Genomic DNA, 23571 nt, shown 5'->3' with positions numbered 1-23571 from the left:
ATATGTATAACACTTTAAAAATTATCCATCAAAATGCTTCATATGTATAACACTTAAATAAATAATCTCTTAAAATGCTTCATATGTATTACACTTAAAAAAATCTAAAATGCTTCATATGTATTACACTTTATTATCTCTTAAAATGCTTCATATGTATTACATTTTATAAATTATCTCTTAAAATACTTCATATGTATAACACTATAAATTATCTCTCAAAATGCTTCATATGTATAACACTTAAAAATATCTCTCAAAATGCTTCATATGTATTACACTTTATTAATTATCTTTTAAAATGCTTCATATGTATTACATTTTATAAATTATCTCTCAAGATACTTCTTATGCATAACACTCCATAAATTATCTCCTAAAATGCTTCATATGTATTACATATTTTAAATTATCTCTCAAAATGCTTCATATGTATTACACTTTATAAATTATCTCTTAAAATACTTCATATGTATAACACTATAAATTATCTCTCAAAATGCTTCATATGTATTACACTTTATAAATTATCTCTTAAAATACTTCATATGTATAACACTATAAATTATCTCTCAAAATGCTTCATATGTATTACACTTAAAAATATCTCTCAAAATGCTTCATATGTATGACACTTTATTAATTATCTTTTATAATGCTTCATATGTATTACATTTTATAAATTATCTCTCAAGGTACTTCTTATGTATTACACTTTAAAAGTATGTCTCAAACTGCTTCATATGTATAACACTCCATCAATTATCTCTTAAAATGCTTCATATCTATTACACATTTTAAATTATCTTTCAAATTGCTTCATATGTATTACACTTATAAATATCTCTCAAAATGCTTCATATCTATTAAACTTTAAATTATCTCTTAAAATGCTTCATATGTATTACACTTTATAAATTGTCTTACAAATGCTTCATATGTATTACACTTCATAAATTATCTCTTAAAATGTTTCATATGTATAACACTTCATAAATTATCTCTCAAAATGCTTCATATGTATTACACTTTATAAATTATCTCTTAAATGCTTCATATGTATTACACTTTATAAGTTATCTCTTAAAATGCTTCATATGCATTATATTTCATAAATTATTTATCAAAATATTTCATATGTATTACACTTTATAAATTATCTTTAAAATGCTCCATATGTATTACACTTCAAAATTATGGGTTAAATTGCTTCATATGTATTACACTTTATAATATAAATTGTCTTACAAATGCTTCATATGTATTACACTTCATAAATTACCTCTCAAAATGCTTCATATGTATTACACTTTATAATATAAATTGTCTTACAAATGCTTCATATGTATTACACTTCATAAATTACCTTTTAAAATGCTTCATATGTATTACACTTCATAATTTATCTCTTAAAATACTTCATATGTATTACACTCCATAAATTATTTCTTAAAATGCTTCATATGTATTATATTTCATAAATTATCTCTAAAAATACTTCATATGTATTTCACTTTATAAATAATCTCTCAAAATACTTCATATGTATTATATTTCATAAATTATCTCTAAAAATACTTCATATGTATTACACTTTATAAATTATCTCTCAAAATGCTTCATATGTATTACACTTTATAAATGTATTATCTCTCAAAATGCTTCATATGTATTACATTTTAAAAATTGTCTCTCAAAATGCTTCATGTGTATTACATTTAATTTTGAAATAAAAAATGTGTGGACATAATTATATATCCAATCAAGTCAATAAAACAGTGGGCACAAAACAGTGGTACATTAACATCACTGACAGCATGCAACAAAACCTTTGATTACACATAACTTATTGGTGCATACATATAAAACAATGATAAAATTGCATATCTAAGTGACACATATATGACTTGATATCAAGCTACCAGATAATTTTCATCAGTTTCTATGGCACACATGATGGCTAGGAACCAATTTTCAAACACACGATGGCTAGGAACCAATATTAAACACATATTGGCTAGGAACCAATCTTTAAACACACGATGGTTAGGAACCAATCTTAAAACACAAGATGGCTAGGAACCAATATAAAACACATATTGGCTAGGAACCAATATAATAACACATATTGGCTAGGAACCAATCTAAAACATATAATGGCTAGGAACCAATCTTTAAACACATAATGGCTAGGAACTAATCTTAAATAAGAAATGGTACAGTACCAATATTTAGCCTTTAACCTGAATGAATCAAAACTTATTAGTTTTTGGCCAGGTCAGTCTGTACTTCTGGTGCAGTCCCACCTGAGGCTCTATATTCTAAGGAACTCATTTTTTTTTTCAATTTGATACTGATTTCCATTATACTTTGAACAGACTGTTCCAAAATTCGAAGGAGTAAAAATTCATTTCACAAAGTCAGCAGGTTAAGGGTTTAAACAGAATGGTACCAGACCTTAACATAATAACATGATTTTGTAGCACAAGAAATAGTGACACAGACTGGTTTACCTATATCTCATAGTCTTTTAATTTCAGAGCAGACTGGTTTAAGTAAATTAATTTTTATTGCAAAAACAATCTACAATTTAATTCAGTCATTGGTTACTGCGAAGAAATGATTTTCAGGGAAAAATCTAATTTAAACATCAATGAAAAGACATTTATAATACGACATTTATAATTATTTTAAGGGAAAAAAATGAAATTCATGTATGTGTTTATGAAAAATAAAATAAGACAACCAGTCCACATGAAATACACTTTCATGATTTTAGCAAAACCAGTCTCTTTCCCAAAATTTTTATGAATGACATTTACAGAATTAGTCTACCAAAAATACTTTTGATTATGAACCAAAAAAGTCCATAATGCAATACTGGTCAATGAATGAATATGTCAAAACGAGTCCTCATAGAATATTAGTTACTGTATTAAATATCAAATCCTGTTTTCTATGTGATATTTATTTATTGAGACCCAGTCTATATGAAATACTGGGTAATAAAAAGACATTGACAAGATATTGACCTAAATTCATGATACTTTGTACTATTACTTGTAATCAGTACCATAAATGTACAAGACATTCAAGTAACTGACAGATTATTTTCAACGAGAAAGACTCGGTCCAGTGAAACAATGGCATACTGTGAATCGAAACACTTTACACTGGCATAAACACAATATAAATGCTGTGTGAATGGATCTTATTGCAGACTGCATGCGGCATTGTAAGGGAGCAGTGAGCCTTTTCGTTGTGTAGATGAAGGGTGCGATTCAGTGTACGAAGTGCCCTCGACATGCTCGTGACTTTGTTGTGTAGCTAGTCACCTGGAAACGTTATCACGTCGCGAAATACTTGGCTTGTTGCCAAGAAGTTTGTCCAGTTCATGCATGATACCAGATGTTAGTTTCGAAACATACTGAAAAATTAAGGTGATAAATTATTTATCAGTTCAAGATAAATGATCAGCAATTTTATTGAGAAAATATAATTAAGAATTATGTTAACAAAAATTGATATTTGACCTTCAAGTGCGACAATGTCCTTGAGCCTGCATTGCAGGGGCATGGATTCTACACATTAACAAGTACCTTACAATTGAGCCAAATTGGAAGAAAATGTTTTATAAGGAGCATATTTGTCTGACATTTCACCTTCTACTGTGACCTTAAGCTGTCACATCTCCTTGTACAGGTGGAATTTGAGCTCGTTTGCAGAAAAGCATTTAAAGTATGTAAGATTATAGAATAGGCACAGTGGAGTGACCAACTTAATAAAGTACTTTCAGTGTAACTCCACCCATCTCACCCCCATTTCTGTTGTAGGAATATATTTAGATACATGCATATTCATTCATCACCAGCCTCTAAATTATTCGACACTCAATTAAGTACATTTATATTTTAACCTCTTGAACCACTAATGGGCTATGCTTAAAAGTCAAAGTCAAGAAAAAGTTCATCACATAGATTTTGCATGGAAGAGTATAAATAAATACACAATTCTATGGTTGGAAAATACTAACCTGCAAAGCTTGTATATTCTCATAAAGTTGATCAACTGTAGATGCCCCCAATAAAACACAGTGTACATTCTCATTCTTTAAACACCATGCTAGAAAATAACACAAATATAACAATATTACAGGCAATTCCTGATATAACATACAGAAAGATTGTTCATGTGCATCTTCCTTTATTACATACATGCTCGAAATCAAATTCCTATGCATATTAATCAATACCAACCTCCAGGGTTGAATCTAGACAAAACAATTTATTATTTTTTTAGGGAAAATTTCAAAATAAAATTGACCGAATAGCAAAAAGTGCAGACCCTGATCAAATGGCACAGATGTTCTGGCTTGTTTTGGCCTGCACCGGTTGCACTGATAGAATTAGGTGCTGCCAGCAAGATATGGGCTGGTGTCAATGTTATACATTGCGCAAATATGTTACTTGTAAAAGGAGGTATCAGTTCTTGAACTGTTTTAAAGACCCATTATGCTTAGTAAATGCCTTTATTTTTATTTCTCAAAACCTTTTTTTTTTCAATTCTGGTGTACCTTTATAGCTACTTCTTTATAATTACTTCTTGGTAAAATTACATGAACCATCTTTTTCTTCTGATGCTTAATCACAATTAGAACAGATATAGTGATTTGAGCCGCGTCATGACAAAACCAACATAATGGGTTTGCGACCAGCATGGATCCGCGCAGTCTGATCAGAATCCATGCTGTTCGCTATCAGTTTCTCTACTTGTAATAGGGTTTTAAAGCGAACAGCATGGATCCTGATCAGACTGGACACGCAGGCTGGTCTGGATCCACGCTGGTCGCAAACCCATTATGTTGGTTTTGTCATGGCGCAACTCCTTTATAAATTTGTATGGATGTCAAAATACTACTTACGTTTACATTTTGCTACATTTATGGCACATTTAGGACTACTTTCTTATGTCAACAAGCTTCTAACATGCTCTAAAACCATTTCTTAAATGTTATAAATAAAGTTTAGGTTTGCCATTTCTAAAGAAGTTAATAAAATTTTCTTTATTTCTAAGGCATGTAATAAAGAGTGTAAATCTATATAACTGGTGAAATATACTCAGTTGTATAAAAAATTTCACTTTTACAATGATTTTGTTTTCATACATTTATATTACTGTTTCACTTACCCTAGGTTAAAAGTTAAACATATTAAGATACAATATACATGTATTACCTATGGCCAGCTGTGACAGAGAGCAGCCTAACTTGTCAGCTATCTCGGCAATTTCCCGAAGTTTGGTCTGCTGACGTCTGCCCTCGTCACTCAATATCTTGTCCTTTAACCAGCTATATCCCTGAATATAACATCATATATGTTAAAATGTCCTTTAACCAGCTGTATCCCTGAATATTATATGTTATTTTGGTTTTGGAGTGATATATGTGGATATATTACCTGCTAAGATTTTATATCACCCGAGCCGTTAGGCGAGGGTGATATTTTATCTTGGCAGGTAATATATCCACATTTATCACTCCAAAACCAAAATAATAATTTTATTACCCTTCCCCTGCCGAGTTTAGACGATTTTTTAAAAAAATCATTGCTGTTTCAAATGAAATGTCGAAATAAGATTCCCTTTAGGGTACCTCTTCATCACAACATGACGTCAAATAAATACATGACGTATTTTTCCCGTACCTAACGAATGTAAACAAGAGAAAAGGAGTAGTCTATTGTACGCACATTTTTGTAATTAATATCAAGCTTTCACAAGGTCATATTTGTTTTCAATACTGATGGGAATATGTATCATTACTCTACTTTGGTAAATATTTATCATTTAACAGTTAAAAAGTGCTTGTAAATCGGAATTTACACCGCGTAAAATCGAACCGTACGCGCATCACCTAAGCGCATGTTGTTTACAATGTTGGGTACCCAACGGGGAAATTTAGTGTGTATATTACCCGTCTGGCTCGGTTATATCAATTTCTTTCGAGTGATCAATATCCAATCAAAAAGGCGGAAAAAATCTGGAAGGGTAATAAAACAGCATATATGTTAAAATGTCCTTTAACCAGCTATATCCCTGAATATAACATCATATATGTTAAAATGTCCTTTAACCTGCTTTATCCCTGAATATAACAGCATACATGTTAAAATGTCCTTTAACCAGCTATATCCCTGAATATAACATCATATATGTTAACATGTCCTTTAACCAGCTATATCCCTGAATATAACATCATATATGTTAAAATGTCCTTTAACCAGCTATATCCCTGAATATAACAGCATATATGTTAAAATGTCCTTTAACCAGCTATATCCCTGAATATAACATCATATATGTTAACATGTCCTTTAACCAGCTATTCCCTGAATATAACATCATATATGTTAAAATGTCCTTTAACCAGCTGTATCCCTGAATATAACATCATATATGTTAAAATGTCCTTTAACCAGCTGTATCCCTGAATATAACATCATATATGTTAAAATGTCCTTTAACCAGCTATATCCCTGAATATAACATCATATATGTTAACATGTCCTTTAACCAGCTATATCCCTGAATATAACAGCATATATGTTAAAATGTCCTTTAACCAGCTATATCCCTGAATATAACAGCATATATGTTAAAATGTCCTTAAACCAGCTATATCCCTGAATATAACAGCATATATGTTAAAATGTCCTTTAACCAGCTATATCCCTGAATATAACATCATATATGTTAAAATGTCCTTTAACCAGCTATATCCCTGAATATAACATCATATATGTTAAAATGTCCTTTAACCAGCTATATCCCTGAATATAACATCATATATGTTAAAATGTCCTTTAACCAGCTGTATCCCTGAATATAACATCATATATGTTAAAATGTCCTTTAACCAGCTGTATCCCTGAATATAACAGCATATATGTTAAAATGTCCTTTAACCAGCTATATCCCTGAATATAACATCATATATGTTAACATGTCCTTTAACCAGCTATATCCCTGAATATAACAGCATATATGTTAAAATGTCCTTTAACCAGCTATATCCCTGAATATAACAGCATATATGTTAAAATGTCCTTTAACCAGCTATATCCCTGAATATAACAGCATATATGTTAAAATGTCCTTTAACCAGCTATATCCCTGAATATATAACATCATATATGTTAAAATGTCCTTTAACCAGCTATATCCCTGAATATAACATCATATATGTTAAAATGTCCTTTAACCAGCTATATCCCTGAATATAACATCATATATGTTAAAATGTCCTTTAACCAGCTATATCCCTGAATATAACATCATATATGTTAAAATGTCCTTTAACCAGCTATATCCCTGAATATAACATCATATATGTTAAAATGTCCTTTAACCAGCTAATCCCTGAATATAACAGCATATATGTTAAAATGTCCTTTAACCAGCTATATCCCTGAATATAACATCATATTAATGTCTTTAACCAGCTATTCCCTGAATATAACACATATATGTTAAAATGTCCTTTAACCAGCTATCCCTGATATAACATCATATATGTTAAATGTCTTTAACCAGCTTATCCCTGATATAACATCATATATGTTTTAAAATGTCCTTTAACCAGCTATATCCCTGAATATAACAGCATATATGTTAAAATGTCCTTAACCAGCTATATCCTGAATAACATCAATATGTTAAAATGTCCTTTAACCAGCTATATCCCTGAATATAACACATATATGTTAAAATGTCCTTTAACCAGCTATATCCCTGAATATAACATTAAAATGTCCTTTAACCAGCTATATCCCTGAATATAACATCATATATGTTAAATGTCCTTTAACCAGCTATATCCCTGAATATAACATCATATATGTTAAAATGTCCTTTAACCAGCTATATCCTGAATATAACATCATATATGTTTAAAATGTCCTTTAACCAGCTGTATCCCTGAATATAACATCATATATGTTAAAATGTCCTTTAACCAGCTATATCCCTGAATATAACATCATATATGTTAAAATGTCCTTTAACCAGCTATATCCCTGAATATAACATCATATATGTTAAAATGGCCTTAAACCAGCTATATCCCTGAATATAACAGCATATATGTTAAAATGTCCTTTAACCAGCTATATCCCTGAATATAACAGCATATATGTTAAAATGTCCTTTAACCAGCTTTATCCCTGAATATAACATCATATATGTTAAAATGTCCTTTAACCAGCTATATCCCTGAATATAACATCATATATGTTAAAATGTCCTTTAACCAGCTGTATCCCTGAATATAACATCATATATGTTAAAATGTCCTTTAACCAGCTATATCCCTGAATATAACAGCATATATGTTAAAATGTCCTTTAACCAGCTATATCCCTGAATATAACATCATATATGTTAAAATGTCCTTTAACCAGCTATATCCCTGAATATAACAGCATATATGTTAAAATGGCCTTTAACCAAATATATCCCTGAATATAACATCATATATGTTAAAATGGCCTTAAACCAGCTATATCCCTGAATATAACAGCATATATGTTAAAATGTCCTTTAACCAGCTATATCCCTGAATATAACAGCATATATGTTAAAATATCCTTTAACCAGGTTTATCCCTGAATATAACATCATATATGTTAAAATGTCCTTTAACCAGCTATATCCCTGAATATAACAGCATATATGTTAACATTTTTACAGAAATTGACATCATAGCTCAAAAACTTTACCGAATGCGTATGTATAAAATATTGTTGAATGCTGTGTCATTAGGGAAGGCAGAGCATTAATCAATTCATCAGTGTTTATTAAAGTATTATAATTAGCCATGAGGTTGATTTCCGGTTTTCGTTTGAAAGGTATTATGATTGAAATGATATCTGCCATTTGATTTTTTGCACCGAATAACTTCATCTATAAATGTTTAGAAAAACATCATTTGGATGGGGAGAAAATCTAACACGCCTTACTGGGCAAGTTTTATCAACTTTTTTCTCACCAGACCCAAACTTTCACTCACAAATACAAGCAGATGAGACTGAATAAGTTTTTTTTCTTTTTCTTCTTAAACAGATTTCATATCCTACTAATATAAGAAATAAATAAAAAAACTTCATAAGCCACTACAATATACAAAATACATTTTTCTATCAAACTTTCATGGCAGAACAATGCTATCAATCCTGCTCTTTTTCCATAATTAGAAACACAATGTTCTATAATTAGTAACACAATGTTCTATAATTAGTAACACAATGTCCTTAAATTAGTAACACAATGTCCTAAAATTAGTAACACATTGTTCTATAATTAGTAACACAATGTTCTATAATTAGAAACACAATGTTCTATAATTAGTAACACAATGTCCTAAAATTAGTAACACAATGTCCTAAAATTAGTAACACATTGTTCTATAATTAGTAACACAATGTTCTATAATTAGAAACACAATGTTCTATAATTAGTAACACAATGTCCTAAAATTAGTAACACAATGTCCTAAAATTAGTAACACATTGTTCTATAATTTGTAACACAATGTTCTAAAATTAGTAACACAATGTTCTATAATTAGTAACACAATGTCCTAAAATTAGTAACACAACGTTCTAAAATTAGTAACACAATGTTCTATAATTAGTAACACATAAAAATAATTACCTTTAGTGCAGCTCTGGAATATATTGGTATACCATCATCATATTTACCACTGAGAATACCACTTGCTAGAGGTGACCAAATTATAGTGCCTATACCTGTGTGAATAGTGTAAAACTACAGTACATTAAGGTTAAACTTACATATAAATACAATGTACATATATTTCTTTCTGACCTAGGCTTGTATAAACCATACACTAACTAATCCACTTTTGAAATAATTGTTAAATGAAAATTTTCATATACCAATATCAAAACCGAAATAATGTACATTGTAATACCTCTTGCAGCACGAGAAATTTGTGATAGTTGACAAAAATCTTCATAAGGTGGTATGTTCTACTATAATAGTAAAACAATTAACAATTAAAAAAACCATTGTGACATCTTTTTAGTTTCTAGTGTAACAATTTCAGTGCCTGATTGCAAAACCGTAACCTATCCATAAAAGAACAAGTCAGTGATTTTCCTAAATTTTTATGGTCAGGGAATGAGTAAGGATCTTTATGTTCAAATATTTGTTTTTATATTCAAATATATTTGAATATTTGTTTTCTTGACATGTTGTGCTTGAATATTCGAATAAAATTCCTGGCCCTTTAATTTTTATTTAGAATCACTACCCTAAGTACAACATTAAGTATATTTTTACAAGAAATCTATACCTATCTTATGGTATAGCTCTGGCATTTGTGTCTCCACTTTCTCTCTCTGGAACAGATGATACTCTGTCTGTTCTGCTATTGGTGGAATCAGATTAAATTGTCGGGCTACAGAATATGCCTCCTGTAATATACATTTGAGTCGCGTCACGACAAAACCAACATAATGCGTTTGCGACCAGCATGGATCCAGACCAGCCTGCGCATCCGCGCAGTCTGATCAGGATCCATGCTGTTCGCTATCAGTTTCTCTACTTGTAATAGTGTTTGTAAGCGAACAGCATGGATCCTGATCAGGCTGCATGGATGCGCAGGCTGGTCTGGATCCATGCTGGTCGCAAACCCATTATGTTGGTTTTGTCATGACGTAGCTCAATTATTAATACATTAACATTCAGAATATTACTAAATATTACATTAAAGTGTGTCAATTCATAATAGTGAAATGACTGGGATCCAGTATTTACAATTTTAACACTTCATTCAGTAAAATAAGAATATTACATGAGCATGTTATACTGATACAATGCACACTTAAAAGTTGAATTGTAAAATAATGGTGACTGGTGCTTGTAAAAGATTTCACAATGTCATAAAAAGACGAATTTTGTCATATAGAGTAAATGAAACATTTTATAACAAACTACATGTATATGATCATTTTTGGTTACAATTAAATTTTTGGTTAAAATTGGTTACAATCTACTTTTTAAGGTATGATTACAAGTCTAATTCTTATAGCAAAATATGTCATGTATTACCATAATTTCAGTTGGGCTCCATCTAGATGTTCCCCAGTACATAGCCCAGCCTTGGTTGATACAGTGGGTGAAAGCTCTTACTGTTTCTGAAAAATTTATAAAGTACCAAAATCATTTAAAAGTCTGTAATGAAATAAAAAAAAATCATTTAATTGATATTGAGGAGAATAAATAATAAACCAACAATAAAAGAAATTATCAAGCATTTTATATATTTTATTAGACTAACTCAACAAACTATCTGTGGGGTCTTACAAAATATTGTGGGTAAGTTTGTACAAATGAAAATAAAAAAATCTTAATATAAATAAAGTTTTAAGCTTTAACTGCTGAAATGTACAATTTAAAAAATTCAGAGCTGTTCAATTTCCTATTTTAATATCATAGACTAGTAAACTAAGGATTGCTGACTGCATGGGTTAAAACCCTGTCAGGGGCCAGCCGTTGTTTCCTCGAGCAACAAACTTAACACTCATTGCTTAGTACTGGTTGGTTCCAGGCACGTCTCCAAAAGTATTTCAACTAGAACTATCACTAAATGTGATTAATACCCCCACAAGTCTGCTCCTGAAATGAGGATGTTACTAGTAACAGAATACCTTGTAAAAGAATTGAAACATAGAGTTATGGTTGTGGGCAATTAAAGATAATTGTGGTTCATGTATGTTGCATTTCCTTTCAATGTGGTTGGCCATTGATGAAGTTTAATTGAATTACTCTGTAGTAAGTCCAGAAAAACAAAGAAAAAGAACAAAGGGCAATAACTCTATAAATACTGAAGAGAGAGTTATAGTTCTTGTGCACTGCACTTCCTCTTATTGTGCTTGACCATTGTATGAAGTTGTTTTGAATTCCAACCAGTACGTTTTAAGTTATGCTCCGGACAAGGAAAAGTATCAAAGGGCAGTAACTCTGTATTTTGTCAAATGGAGTTATGGCTCTTGTGCACTGCACTTCCTTGGAATGTCCTTGACAACTGTATGAAGTTGTACTGAATTCCAAACAGTAGTTTTCAAGTTATGCTCTGGACAAGGAAAAGTAACAAAGGGCAATAACTCTGTAATTAGTCAAGATGGAGTTATGGTTCTTGTGCACTGCACTTCCCCTTTTGGTGCTTGACCATTGTATGAAGTTGTTTTGAATTCCAACCAGTAGTTTTCAAGTCATGCTCTGGACAAGGAAAAGTAACAAAGGGCAGTAACTCTGTAATTAGTCAAGATGGAGTTATGGTTCTTATGCACTGCACTTCCTCTCAATGTGCTTGACCATTGTATGAAGTTATAATGAATTCCAACAATAAGTCTTCAAGTTATGGTCCAGACAAAAGAAAGCAATGGAAAAGTAACAAAGGGCAATAACTCTGTAATTAGTCAAGATGGAGTTATGGTTCTTGTGCACTGCACTTCCCCTTATTGTGCTTGACCATTGTATGAAGTTGTTTTGAATTCCAACCAGTAGTTTTAAAGTCATGCTCTGGACAAGTAAAAGAAACAAAGGGCAGTAACTCTGTAAAAAAGTCAAAATGGAGTTATGGTTCTTGTGCACTGCACTTCCTCTCAATGTGCTGGACCATTGTATGAAGTTATAATGAATTCCAACCATTAGTCTTCAAGTTATGCTCCGGACAAGGAAAATGCAACGGACAAAAAAAAAAAGCAATGGAAAAGAACAAAGGGCAAAAAACTCTGTAATTCTTTAGATAATTTTAGGGTTTTGGGGCACTGGACTTCCCCTTATTGTGTTTGATAATTGTATGAAGTTGTTTTGAATTCCAACCAGTAGTTTTCAAGTTATGCCCGGACAAGGAAAAGTAACAAAGGGCAATAACTCTGTAATTAGTCAAGATAGAGTTATGGTTCTTGTGCACTGCACTTCCTCTCAATGTGCTTGACCATTGTATGTAGTTATATTGAATTCCAACCATTAGTTTTCAAGTTATGCTCCGGACAAGGAAAATGCAACAGACGTCTGGACCGACCGACCACCGGGTGACTCCTATATACCCCCCAAACTTCGTTTTTGGGGGTATAATAACCTTACAGCTTTCAACACAATCAAATTAAAATAAATTTGTATAAACTTCATAAATGAATCTGAATAAAATGCTAGCCTCCCTATCAAAATATTGATACCTTCCATAGGAGTGTGAACATCTGGTTTGTTGGCAAATACAACATCCACATATTCTAACTGTAGCCTCTCTAATGATGCTTTCAACCCTGTAATTATAAAAATACAAAGAATACTGTTACACTCTGTTGTGTGAAAGTCACTATTAAAGTCAGTTTTAAGTCATCAAGCTGTTATGGAGGATATAAAAATGTCTTCAGATATATCTGGATAAACTTTCATAACACATGTACATGTGTATATATTAAGTGGACATTGAGTAATATGTCTTTAAAATATCATTTTTTCAACACTGGTTATTCAAAATTTGTGTGAATTATAAAAATTTTACCCTCTAATACTAACAGAGTAAGAAAAATTTACAAGTTATATAGTCTAATAGGTAATTTTTGTGGATAGTAAGTGTCTAAATAGGTTAGGTTAATTCTCTAATAACATTCATACTCTGTTTGAACAATGATGTTTTCATAAAAAATTACATATATGATATGAAGGCATGCTGCTTTACATTTGTGAAGGACAGTTGTGACAATTCTGACACACTTATTCACTACAATGAATATAAATTATTAGAATATACCTTCTATAATGTGCTTTCTTGAGAGCCCCTTCTCTGTTTCCGCTCTAAAAATAAATGTAGTAAACATCTCAATTACAAATATACTCTGACCAATAGATCGTTGGGGGCCAAATGCAACAGGGTGAGAAAAACATGCACCCTGACTGGGACTCAAACCCAGGACCTTCGGAATACCGTACCACGGCTCTACCGACTGAGCTATCCAACCGATTACACATCTTCTTCCCTAAATAGTGGACAGCTCTGAACCGTGACATACTCAATATATTAACAAAAAACATTGTACTCGTTTTTGCTGCACATCTTAACATTTAAAGAAATTATCAATGTTTGTCATGATACAAATTTCCAGTACCAATCACAAATCTAAACCAGTTTCAATAAATCACCTCAGACACAAGTGCATATCTACATTAAATTTTGTATATAATTAGTTTAAACTATAAAATCTATATATCTCAAGTAAAATGTAATCACTTACTTCCCACCCCAGTATATCTTGGAAGATACAATGTAGCTGGAGCGTCTGAAATACAAGAAAGAAATTAACATTATAATTTACATTCAAGTTACTGGTAAAACTGTTTAAAACATTTGTCATATGTGAAAGAAAGAACCGAAAGGGGAGCGGTGGCCTAGTAGTTAACGTGTCTGCCTCTCGACCCAGAGATCATGGGTTCGAGCCCTACTCGGGTCAGGACCATATTTATTCATATGACACCAGTACTCATTGGTTCCAGGAAGCGGACTCGAAAGTGATTATTATAAATTGCAAGAACTTGTTTCGCAATCCAGCTTAAATAAATATGTTTAAATAAAGAACCAAAACAATATATCCTTTTGACATACTACCAACTATAAGAACTAATACATTCTGTCTTCACAAGCAGAAGTCTTAATATTGTGAAAATAGGCAAGCATCAATATCACAGTTTTTATCTTTTGATAGACTTTTGTTTATCTTCATTAGGGGGAGTTGAGTCAGTTTTATTTTGCATATCTTTTTATTTTAAGTGCCCTAATTGATCTATGTATGAAATTTACTTTTTGGGGGTTTTAAGGCCTGACAGTGGAGTAACAGGAATGGACAGTCACCTGACAATTTCTTATCAAAATTCAAAAAGTTTGTACATGTGATTTGCAATTCTCTTATAACCTTCACTCTAAGATATAACAACAAAACACATAATTATATCAAATTTACTGTTTAATTCAAATGAACAATAATTCATCTACTTTAATTAATGAAACATTAAAAGATCAATATTCATTAAACAAACAATGGGATAGAATTGACCTACTACACTACATACATGTACATGTATATAACTGAATTATTTGACTGAATGGCATCTGGACATCACAAGAAAATCATTTACAGGTGTTGAGGTACAACTAATATCTTTAGATAATAGATGTAGTAATCACATTACTCAAAACCAATCTATCTAGATGTAGCTAAACTTGTGCCAACTTGTAACAGACAGGCCTAGCAGTGCCAAGTAATTAATAAATCACCTCTCATGTCATGACATGTGACCATATACAATCTACAGTAATACCAATCTCAACATGGACACATATCAGCTGGAAATTCAGTAGAAAACACTTAAACACCTACACTTGAAATTGACATCAACTTTTCATGTGTCAATCAACCAACCAACATACCAATCAAATTCTATCAATCAATCAACCAACCCATCAATCACTCAAACAAACAAACTTCAACTTATGGTTCAAAAGCTTTGAACCCAAAATTAAGCTTAATAACCTATATTCTAAATAATTTAATTTTCCCCTCATATTTTTAACTTACAAAATTTATCTTTACAAGTCTGAATTACTTTGTAACTGTATTTTTTTTAAACATGGACAAGTAATAGAATAATCCAAGAGTAATTAGTTCAAGTACTACAATGATTTTAATAATTTTTCCTAAACTCAAAAGCTTTCTAGAAATTGACATATCACTAATACCTAGATTTTAAATTGACATCAAATTTTCATGTGTCAATCAATCGATTGACAAGCTAGCAAATAAATTAATAAGTAAAAAGCTAACCATTAATAAATTATCATTTAAATTATACATATGCCATACCTCCATGATTTCTTCTGTAAGATTTTACCCAGGACGATCTCGGCTCTGAAATGACAAACACTTACATTGGCTGAATAAATTAACACTACTGGATCAACATTAAAACAGAACTTGTAGGTACAGTAACAACAACATATACACCAACTGTGACCACACAAAAAAAAACACGACCTCAAATCAATACTGACACTAATAATCACATTAACAACTCAACACAACTCAGTTTTACTGGTGTGGTGTCTTCTTAGTCCCTCAACACCTAGCTTTGGATCAGCAATCATTTTTACCGTCTGATTAAGTAAGTGATGAAAAAAATGAACACAGCGCTTTATTTCTCAAGGTCATATGATTCTGATGAGTACTTCTCTATATTACAAAGCTAAAACATGGCTTCACTTAAGTTATCAGTAACAAATACACAGTAATCTGGCAACTACTGTAAAAACAACAATTTCGTAAAAAAAAATACTTAAATTTTATTGCCTAAAAAATGTTGAAACCTTTAAGAAAAATCCAAAGCATATGAATAATTATCTAAATTACCAGTTGTTTATTGTAAAATAATGAATTTTTAGCAAATAAAATGACTTTCCTTTGTCGATTTTCTACAAAATGAAATTTTCTATAAAGCAATGTGATGGCACACAATAACTAGGAACATTGTTAAGTTTTGACATTTTCTAAATAATTCTGTAAAAACAAAACTTCTGAAAGATTGTGTTAGTTTTTCAAAAAAACAAGAGTTATTTTGTTAAACATGCTTTTACAAAGACTGTTAAAATTCAATCCCATTATCAGAGAAGATCCAAGATAAATAATATTAAACTAAAGATAAGAAGAAGCTTTGCCAAGTCATACTGTTTTCAGTCTTTCCAAAGAGAGATGATCCCAAAAATTATATGTACATGTATAGATGTGAGTGAAGGAGAGGTAATAGAAATAACTTGTTAAAACATGCTTAAATAATCACATAGTTTCAATGACCCTGAGTCAGACAAGAGGGCCATGATGGCCCAAAGGTCGCTCACCTGTATGTAGGCCCCTGGAGCGGGGCCAGTTTAAACCCCAGGGCTTTTATTTGAACAAACTTGGAAGACACCTATAAGAAGACCATGATGTACACACTAATAATGAAAAACAATGATCTGCCCTCCCCTACCCCCGGCAGGGCCAATTTTAACCAAGGGCTTTTATTTGAACAAACTTGGTAGACACCCATAAGAAGATGTTTCATGCTAAACATCTAAGCTGTAGCTCATTGTGTTTTTTTTTAAAGAAGATTTTTTAAGTTTTTACTATACACATATAGTTTAAAACAATGAAACCCCTGGGGCAGGGCCAGTTTTGACCCCAGGGCTTTTATTTGAACAAACTTTGTAGACACTCACTAGAAGATGTTTCATGCTAAATATCTTAACTCTAGCTCTTTAGGTTTTTTCAAAGAATACTTTTTAAGTTTTTGATATACACATATATAAGGAAAATCAATGACCCCCGGGGCGGGGCCAATTTTGACCCCAGGGCTTTTATTTGAACAAACTTGGTAGACACCCATTAGAACATGTTTCATGCTAAATATCTTAGCTCCAGCTCTTTGAGTTCTTTAAAAGAAGATTTTTTAAGTTTTTACTATATACATGTACATATAGGGAAAAATCAATGACCCCCTGGGGCGGGGCCAATTTTGACCCCAAGGCTTTTATTTGAACAAACTTGGTAGACACCCATTAGAACATGTTTGATGCTAAATATCTTAGCTCTAGCTCTTTGAGTTCTTTAAAAGAAGATTTTTTAAGTTTTTACAATATACATATAGGGAAAATCAATGACCTCCTGGGGCGGGGCCAATTTTGACCCCAGGGCTTTTATTTGAACAAACTTGGTAGACACCCATTAGAACATGTTTCATGCTAAATACCTTAGCTCTAGCTCTTGAAGTTCTTTAAAAGAAGATTTTTTAAGTTTTTACTATATACATATAGGGAAAATCAATGACCCCCTGGGGCGGAGCCAATTTTGACCCCAGGGCTTTTATTTGAACAAACTTGGTAGACACCCATTAGAACATGTTTCATGCTAAATATCTTAGCTCTAGCTCTTTTGGTTCTTTAAAAGAAGATTTTTTTAAGTTTTTACTATATACATATAGGTAAAATCAATGACCCCCCGGGGCGGGGCAATTTTGACCCTAGGGCTTTTATTTGAACAAACTTGGTAGACAACCATTAGAACATGTTTCATGCTAAATATCTTAGCTCTAGCTCCATGAGTTCTTTAAAAGAAGATTTTTAAATTTTTACTATATGCATACAGGGAAAATCAATGACCCCCTGGGGCGGGGCCAATTTTGACCCCAGGGCTTTTATTTGAACAAACTTGGTAGACACCCATTAGAACATGTTTCATGCTAAATATCTTAGCTCTAGCTCTTTTGGTTCTTTAAAAGAAGATTTTTTTTTAAGTTTTTACTATATACATATAGATAAAATCAATGACCCCCTGGGGCGGGGCAATTTTGACCCCAGGGCTTTTATTTGAACAAACTTGGTAGACAACCATTAGAACATGTTTCATGCTAAATATCTTAGCTCTAGCTCCATGAGTTCTTTAAAAGAAGATTTTTAAATTTTTACTATATGCATACAGGGAAAATCAATGACCCCCTGGGGCGAGGCCAATTTTGACCCCAGGGCTTTTATTTGAACAAACTTGGTAGACACTCATTAGAAGATGTTTCATGCTAAATATCTTAGCTCTAGCTCTTTGGGTTCTTTAAAAAAAGATTTTTTAAGTTTTTACTATATGCATATAGGGAAAATCAATGACACCCTGGGGCGGGGCCGATTTTGACCCCAGGGCTTTTATTTGAACAATCTTGGTAGACACTCACTAGAAGATGTTTCATGCCAAATATCTAAGCTATTGCTCTTCGGGTTCTTTAAACGGAGATTTTTTTAAGTTTTTACTAAATGCATATAGGGAAAATCAATGACCCCCTGGGGCGGGGCCAATTTTGATCCCAGGGCTTTTATTTGAACAAACTTGGTAGACACCCATTAGAACATGTTTCATGCTAAATATCTTAGCTCTAGCTCTTTGAGTTCTTTAAAAGAAGATTTTTTAAGTTTTTACTATATACATATAGGGAAAATCAATGACCCCCTGGGGCGGGGCCAATTTTGACCCCAGGGCTTTTATTTGAACAATCTTGGTACACACTCACTAGAAGATGTTTCATGCCAAATAACTAAGCTCTAGCTCTTTTGGTTTTTTAAAAGAAGATATTTTAAGTTTTTTCTTTTGGTTGCCATGGCAACCAGAGTTCTGCATGGAATTAAATTCTTTGAACAATTTTTAAAGGTGACCACCAAAGGAACATTCCTGTGAAGTTTGGATGAAATTGGCTTAGTGGTTTATGAGGAGATGTCATTTAAAGTAAAAGTTTACGGACGGACGACGGACGGACGACGGACGAAAAGCGATCACAAAAGCTCACCCTGTCACTTTGTGACAGGTGAGCTAAAAAATAAAACCACTACTGCTTAAAACAGCCTTGTTTATTTACAAAATTTAATGTCTACACAATTTCTTGTCTTTCTTTAACAGTCTGAAGAGGTAAATTTTGTGAACAGTCAACTAAATACACTTACACCGAATTAAGAATATTTTGGGTTTTTCCCCAGCTTATGTTGGGGTACAAACAAACTTTTACAGTAACAGCTTCGGAAAACAGGCGCAGCAGGTTGGCTAATTTATTGCTGTGACCCTTTAGTGCACCGTGAAGCTATAATGGTAAAAGTTTGTTTGAACAGGGGGGGGGGGATTTGCTTGGAAAAACATAAATTTGCCGAGTTCCAGATAATATCTATTAACGACAAAACTACACCCTTTAATCTATAATTTCTTTTAATCAGTATCTTGAGTTTGGCTTCTTACCAGTTGTATTAAAGGGACTCCATTGAGGTTTAATTTGGCCTGATGGGACTGGAAATATATTGTTTTTGTAACTTTTGTAACATTTCATGTCGGTTAGAGCCAATTAAACTTGTGTTCAAAATTTCAGATCAAGCACTCCATTCTTTCGTATTAATTAGTCTTTAATTGTGAAAACTGTGAAAAATGACACAAAATTGAAAAGTCTTCACTTAAATGCTTTTATCTGACAATCTGAGTAACAATCATAAAAGAAATGATTTTCAATTTAATTAGGAGTATATTTCTTCAAAACTTTCCCATATATTTCTGTTTTATTAAGTGCCCTAGTTGCTCTTTGCAAAAATTTCAAATTTTTATGTTTACAGTTTTTAGACTTTTGGACATCAGTGGTGATGGAACCTCAGTGGAGTTCCTTTAAGGATATTAATTTAAAAAAAATGTGTCTTGAGCTAAACTTGTGACACAAAGATCCATCTATGGACCATGTGTTTTTCCAGTATTTTTAATTAAAAGCAGGCACCTTGTTCAGAACAGAATTAAAGCTGCAGGATTAGGGTTATAGACTAGTGCAAAGCACTTTGTCAAGTTAGTGCAGTAATGGGTTAAGTCCTTTATTTTACAGGAGTTAACCAGTTATTGCACTAAGGTGACAACTTTAATAACATACCTTCAAGATTTCACCGACAATCTTAATGTATCAAATCTGTATACAATTAATACATTGATTTTGTATAAAATAGTTTTCAAAATTATCTTGGATTTAAAAAAAAAACAAAAAAACCCTCTTTTGCTATTCTTTGTAGACAATATATTACAACTATACAAGGCTATTCTAAACAGTATATGAGTATTGCCAAACATGCAGCTGGCCCCACATGGCTTACCTCATAGCAATCTGGTCAGTGAAATGAATTCTGTAAGGCAAAAATTATACAACAACGTTCTTATTGGCCTATAATTTATAAACAACTGGACAATGTTGGCCACTTTAATGGTGAGGCAAAAATTATACAATAACGTTCTTATTGGCTGATAATTTATAAACAACTGGACAATGTTGGCCACTTTAATGGTGAGGCAAAAATTATACAATAACATTCTTATTGGCTGATAATTTACAAACAACCAGACAATGTTGGCCACTTTAATGGTGAGGCAAAAATTATACAATAACGTTCTTATTGGCTGATAATTTGCAAACAACCAGACAATATTGGCCACTTTAATGGTGAGGCAAAAATTATACAATAACGTTCTTATTGGCCTATAATTTATAAACAACTGGACAATGTTGGCCACTTTAATGGTGAGGCAAAAATTACAAAATGTTCTGAAATCGTACAGGCCCATAATTCATAAACAACTGGACAATGTTGGCTACGTTAATGGTGAGGCAAAATTTACACAACAACTGGACAATGTATTGTTGGCCCTTTTAGCGGTCATTCAACATTCCATAGTTCAATCTTAGTTATCAAAAGAGTATTAAAAGCTTGTTTATTACTCAGACCATAGCTATGGCAAAATGTTAATAACTTCATATCATACATTAATTTACTTACATGTCCATGCTTGAGAATAACAGAGTAACAATTGCATATTGAACCTAAGGATATTAATTATTTCAGAATGGGTCCGTAATCCAGATGGTAATTATGACCCTATAATTATAACAAAGACAATATACATATTTCTATGCCCTACACTTTTTAAATGTTAAATACTTTTTAAAGAATGAAATACAAAATATATTCATAGACAGTAAAACATTTCCTAGCCTAACCATGTACAGGAAATTTGTATGAGAAATGAATCTGGATATTTAAAGTTAAGGATACAATAACTTCTTTAGTCCAGGCAGCATTACAAGTAATGTATAGCCTTTTCAATTAGCCAAACATGTTCATAATGTATATTGCATTTATGTGTTTCAGCATAATATTCAACATGAAAAGTAGAAACGTAACGGTAGAAGTGGCCTAGTGGTTAAGTTGTCTGCCTCTCAAACCAGCAATCATGGATTTGAGTTGTACTTGGGAAGTAATTTATGCCTTCTTGTAAGAAATCATTACTGTTTTGTTCCAGGAAGTGAATAACTGTTAAAATGATCATCAACTATTACAACTGAGATGAAATAAATATGTTTAAAATAAATATATACAGTACAGATAACGAGGAATATGCAAAATCCTCCGAGGATCGAGGAATTCACTCGCAACTCCGCGAGAGTATTTGTCCATAAAATCGAGTGACTCCGCGTGAGAAACGTGTGATGAGAGTGACTCCGAGACGAAAATAAGAGCGCGTGACTCCGAGAGAGAATTACAGCGTAACTCCATGTCGGTGTCTAGCTGGTGTAAATAAATGCAAGTGCAATTACATTTCATTTTAGATTACGATTTAAAAATAAAGGTGATTTTTACCGTTGTTGTTTTCAATTTACCGTGAAACAGTTGAAAGGTACATTTGATTAGGAAAACACTACCGTAAGCCGTAACGGCCAAACTTTTTTGTAATAAGAATAATTCAGATTATATAAACTTCATTTATCTTTAAATGTCTCTAGTCCTATTAAATCAATGTGACAGTTCCTAAAGAAAACAAAAGTTTTTGTCACTGTGTGACATGGGAAATCATCGGTTATTCTTTCCTTTTGATATTAATGAATCAAGTTGTCTACTTTCGTTTTCACTTGTGATACTTTACATGAACGAAGAAAATTCGACAACATTTTTATTTTGAATGAATAATACATGCGTTCAAGGATTTTAGTTTAGAGGTAGAGCATAAAAATATATCAATAAATGAATCAGTATAGCATACCATTACTCGGAGTCACTCTTTTTGGCTCGGACATTCACCGAGTCCCTCGGACTTAATTGTCACTCGTTATCGACGCGGAGTCAATCTTTTGTGTACGAGAAATTTATAATCCACTCGCAGTCACGCTTTTTGAGATTACTTGATACTCGCAGAAATTTGCATATTCCTCTTTATCTGTACTGTACAGATTTTTGTTATTCTGTTAAACATTAAACAAGTTCATGTCGTCAGAATAATATCACAGGGACTCAAAACAGTGTTGGGATAGTGTTAAAAGTGTTTTCTAGAAAAAAAAACTGAATATATAAAATATATGTTATATTTACAGTATATTATTTTTTTTCTAGAATTTCTTTTAACACTATCTCAAGACCGTGTCTAAGTCCCTGTGATTAGACTTTAAGACTTTTTGTTGGGTAAAAAATATAATTATCAAATCGCAATTATAAAATATAAATATAACATTTACAGCCAAGATGAAAAGATTGGCCTGGTTTTATACTCTATGACATTGTTGCTAATATGAAGTTGAGAGTTACAATGAGCCGTGTCATGACAAAACCAACATAGTGCGACATTGCGATCCAGGCAATCTGATCAGGATCCATGCTGTTCGCTATCAGTTTCTCTACTTGTAATAGGGTTTGTAAGCGAACAGCATGGGTCCTGATCAGACTGCACGGATGTGAAGGCTTGTCTGGATCCATGCTGGTCGCAGACGCATTACGTATGTTTTGTCATGATGCGGCTCAAATTATTATGTTCCTGGAAAAGAAAAAAAATCTCTTACTTTCCGGCAGCATAAACTTCCGCTGTATCAAAGACGTTGATGCCACTCTCATAGGCCAATGTGAGTAGCTCCTCTGCA

General features: G+C 32.2%; 1 protein-coding gene across 1 annotated transcript; it reads right to left on the bottom strand.

The window, feature by feature from the left end:
• Positions 1–424: 424 nt before the first annotated feature.
• On the bottom strand, positions 425–23567 carry LOC132729762 (voltage-gated potassium channel subunit beta-2-like; the record flags this gene model as incomplete). The annotated part of the gene is made up of 12 exons (XM_060715585.1): positions 425–3427; positions 4034–4122; positions 5235–5355; positions 9709–9803; positions 10373–10493; positions 11131–11216; positions 13263–13349; positions 13841–13884; positions 14322–14366; positions 15945–15989; positions 20765–20794; positions 23494–23567. Coding segments are annotated over 12 exons (933 nt in total), but the record flags the coding sequence as incomplete, so codon positions are not given.
• Between the last annotated feature and the right edge of the window lie 4 nt (positions 23568–23571).

The sequence above is a fragment of the Ruditapes philippinarum genome, unplaced genomic scaffold, assembly GCF_026571515.1.
Source record: "Ruditapes philippinarum isolate M1 unplaced genomic scaffold, ASM2657151v2 ctg7606_1_1_1_1, whole genome shotgun sequence".
Taxonomy (NCBI): Eukaryota; Metazoa; Mollusca; class Bivalvia; order Venerida; family Veneridae; genus Ruditapes; species Ruditapes philippinarum.
The sequence above is the reverse complement of the archived record's forward strand: the minus strand, read 5'-3'. Positions and strand labels throughout refer to the sequence as shown.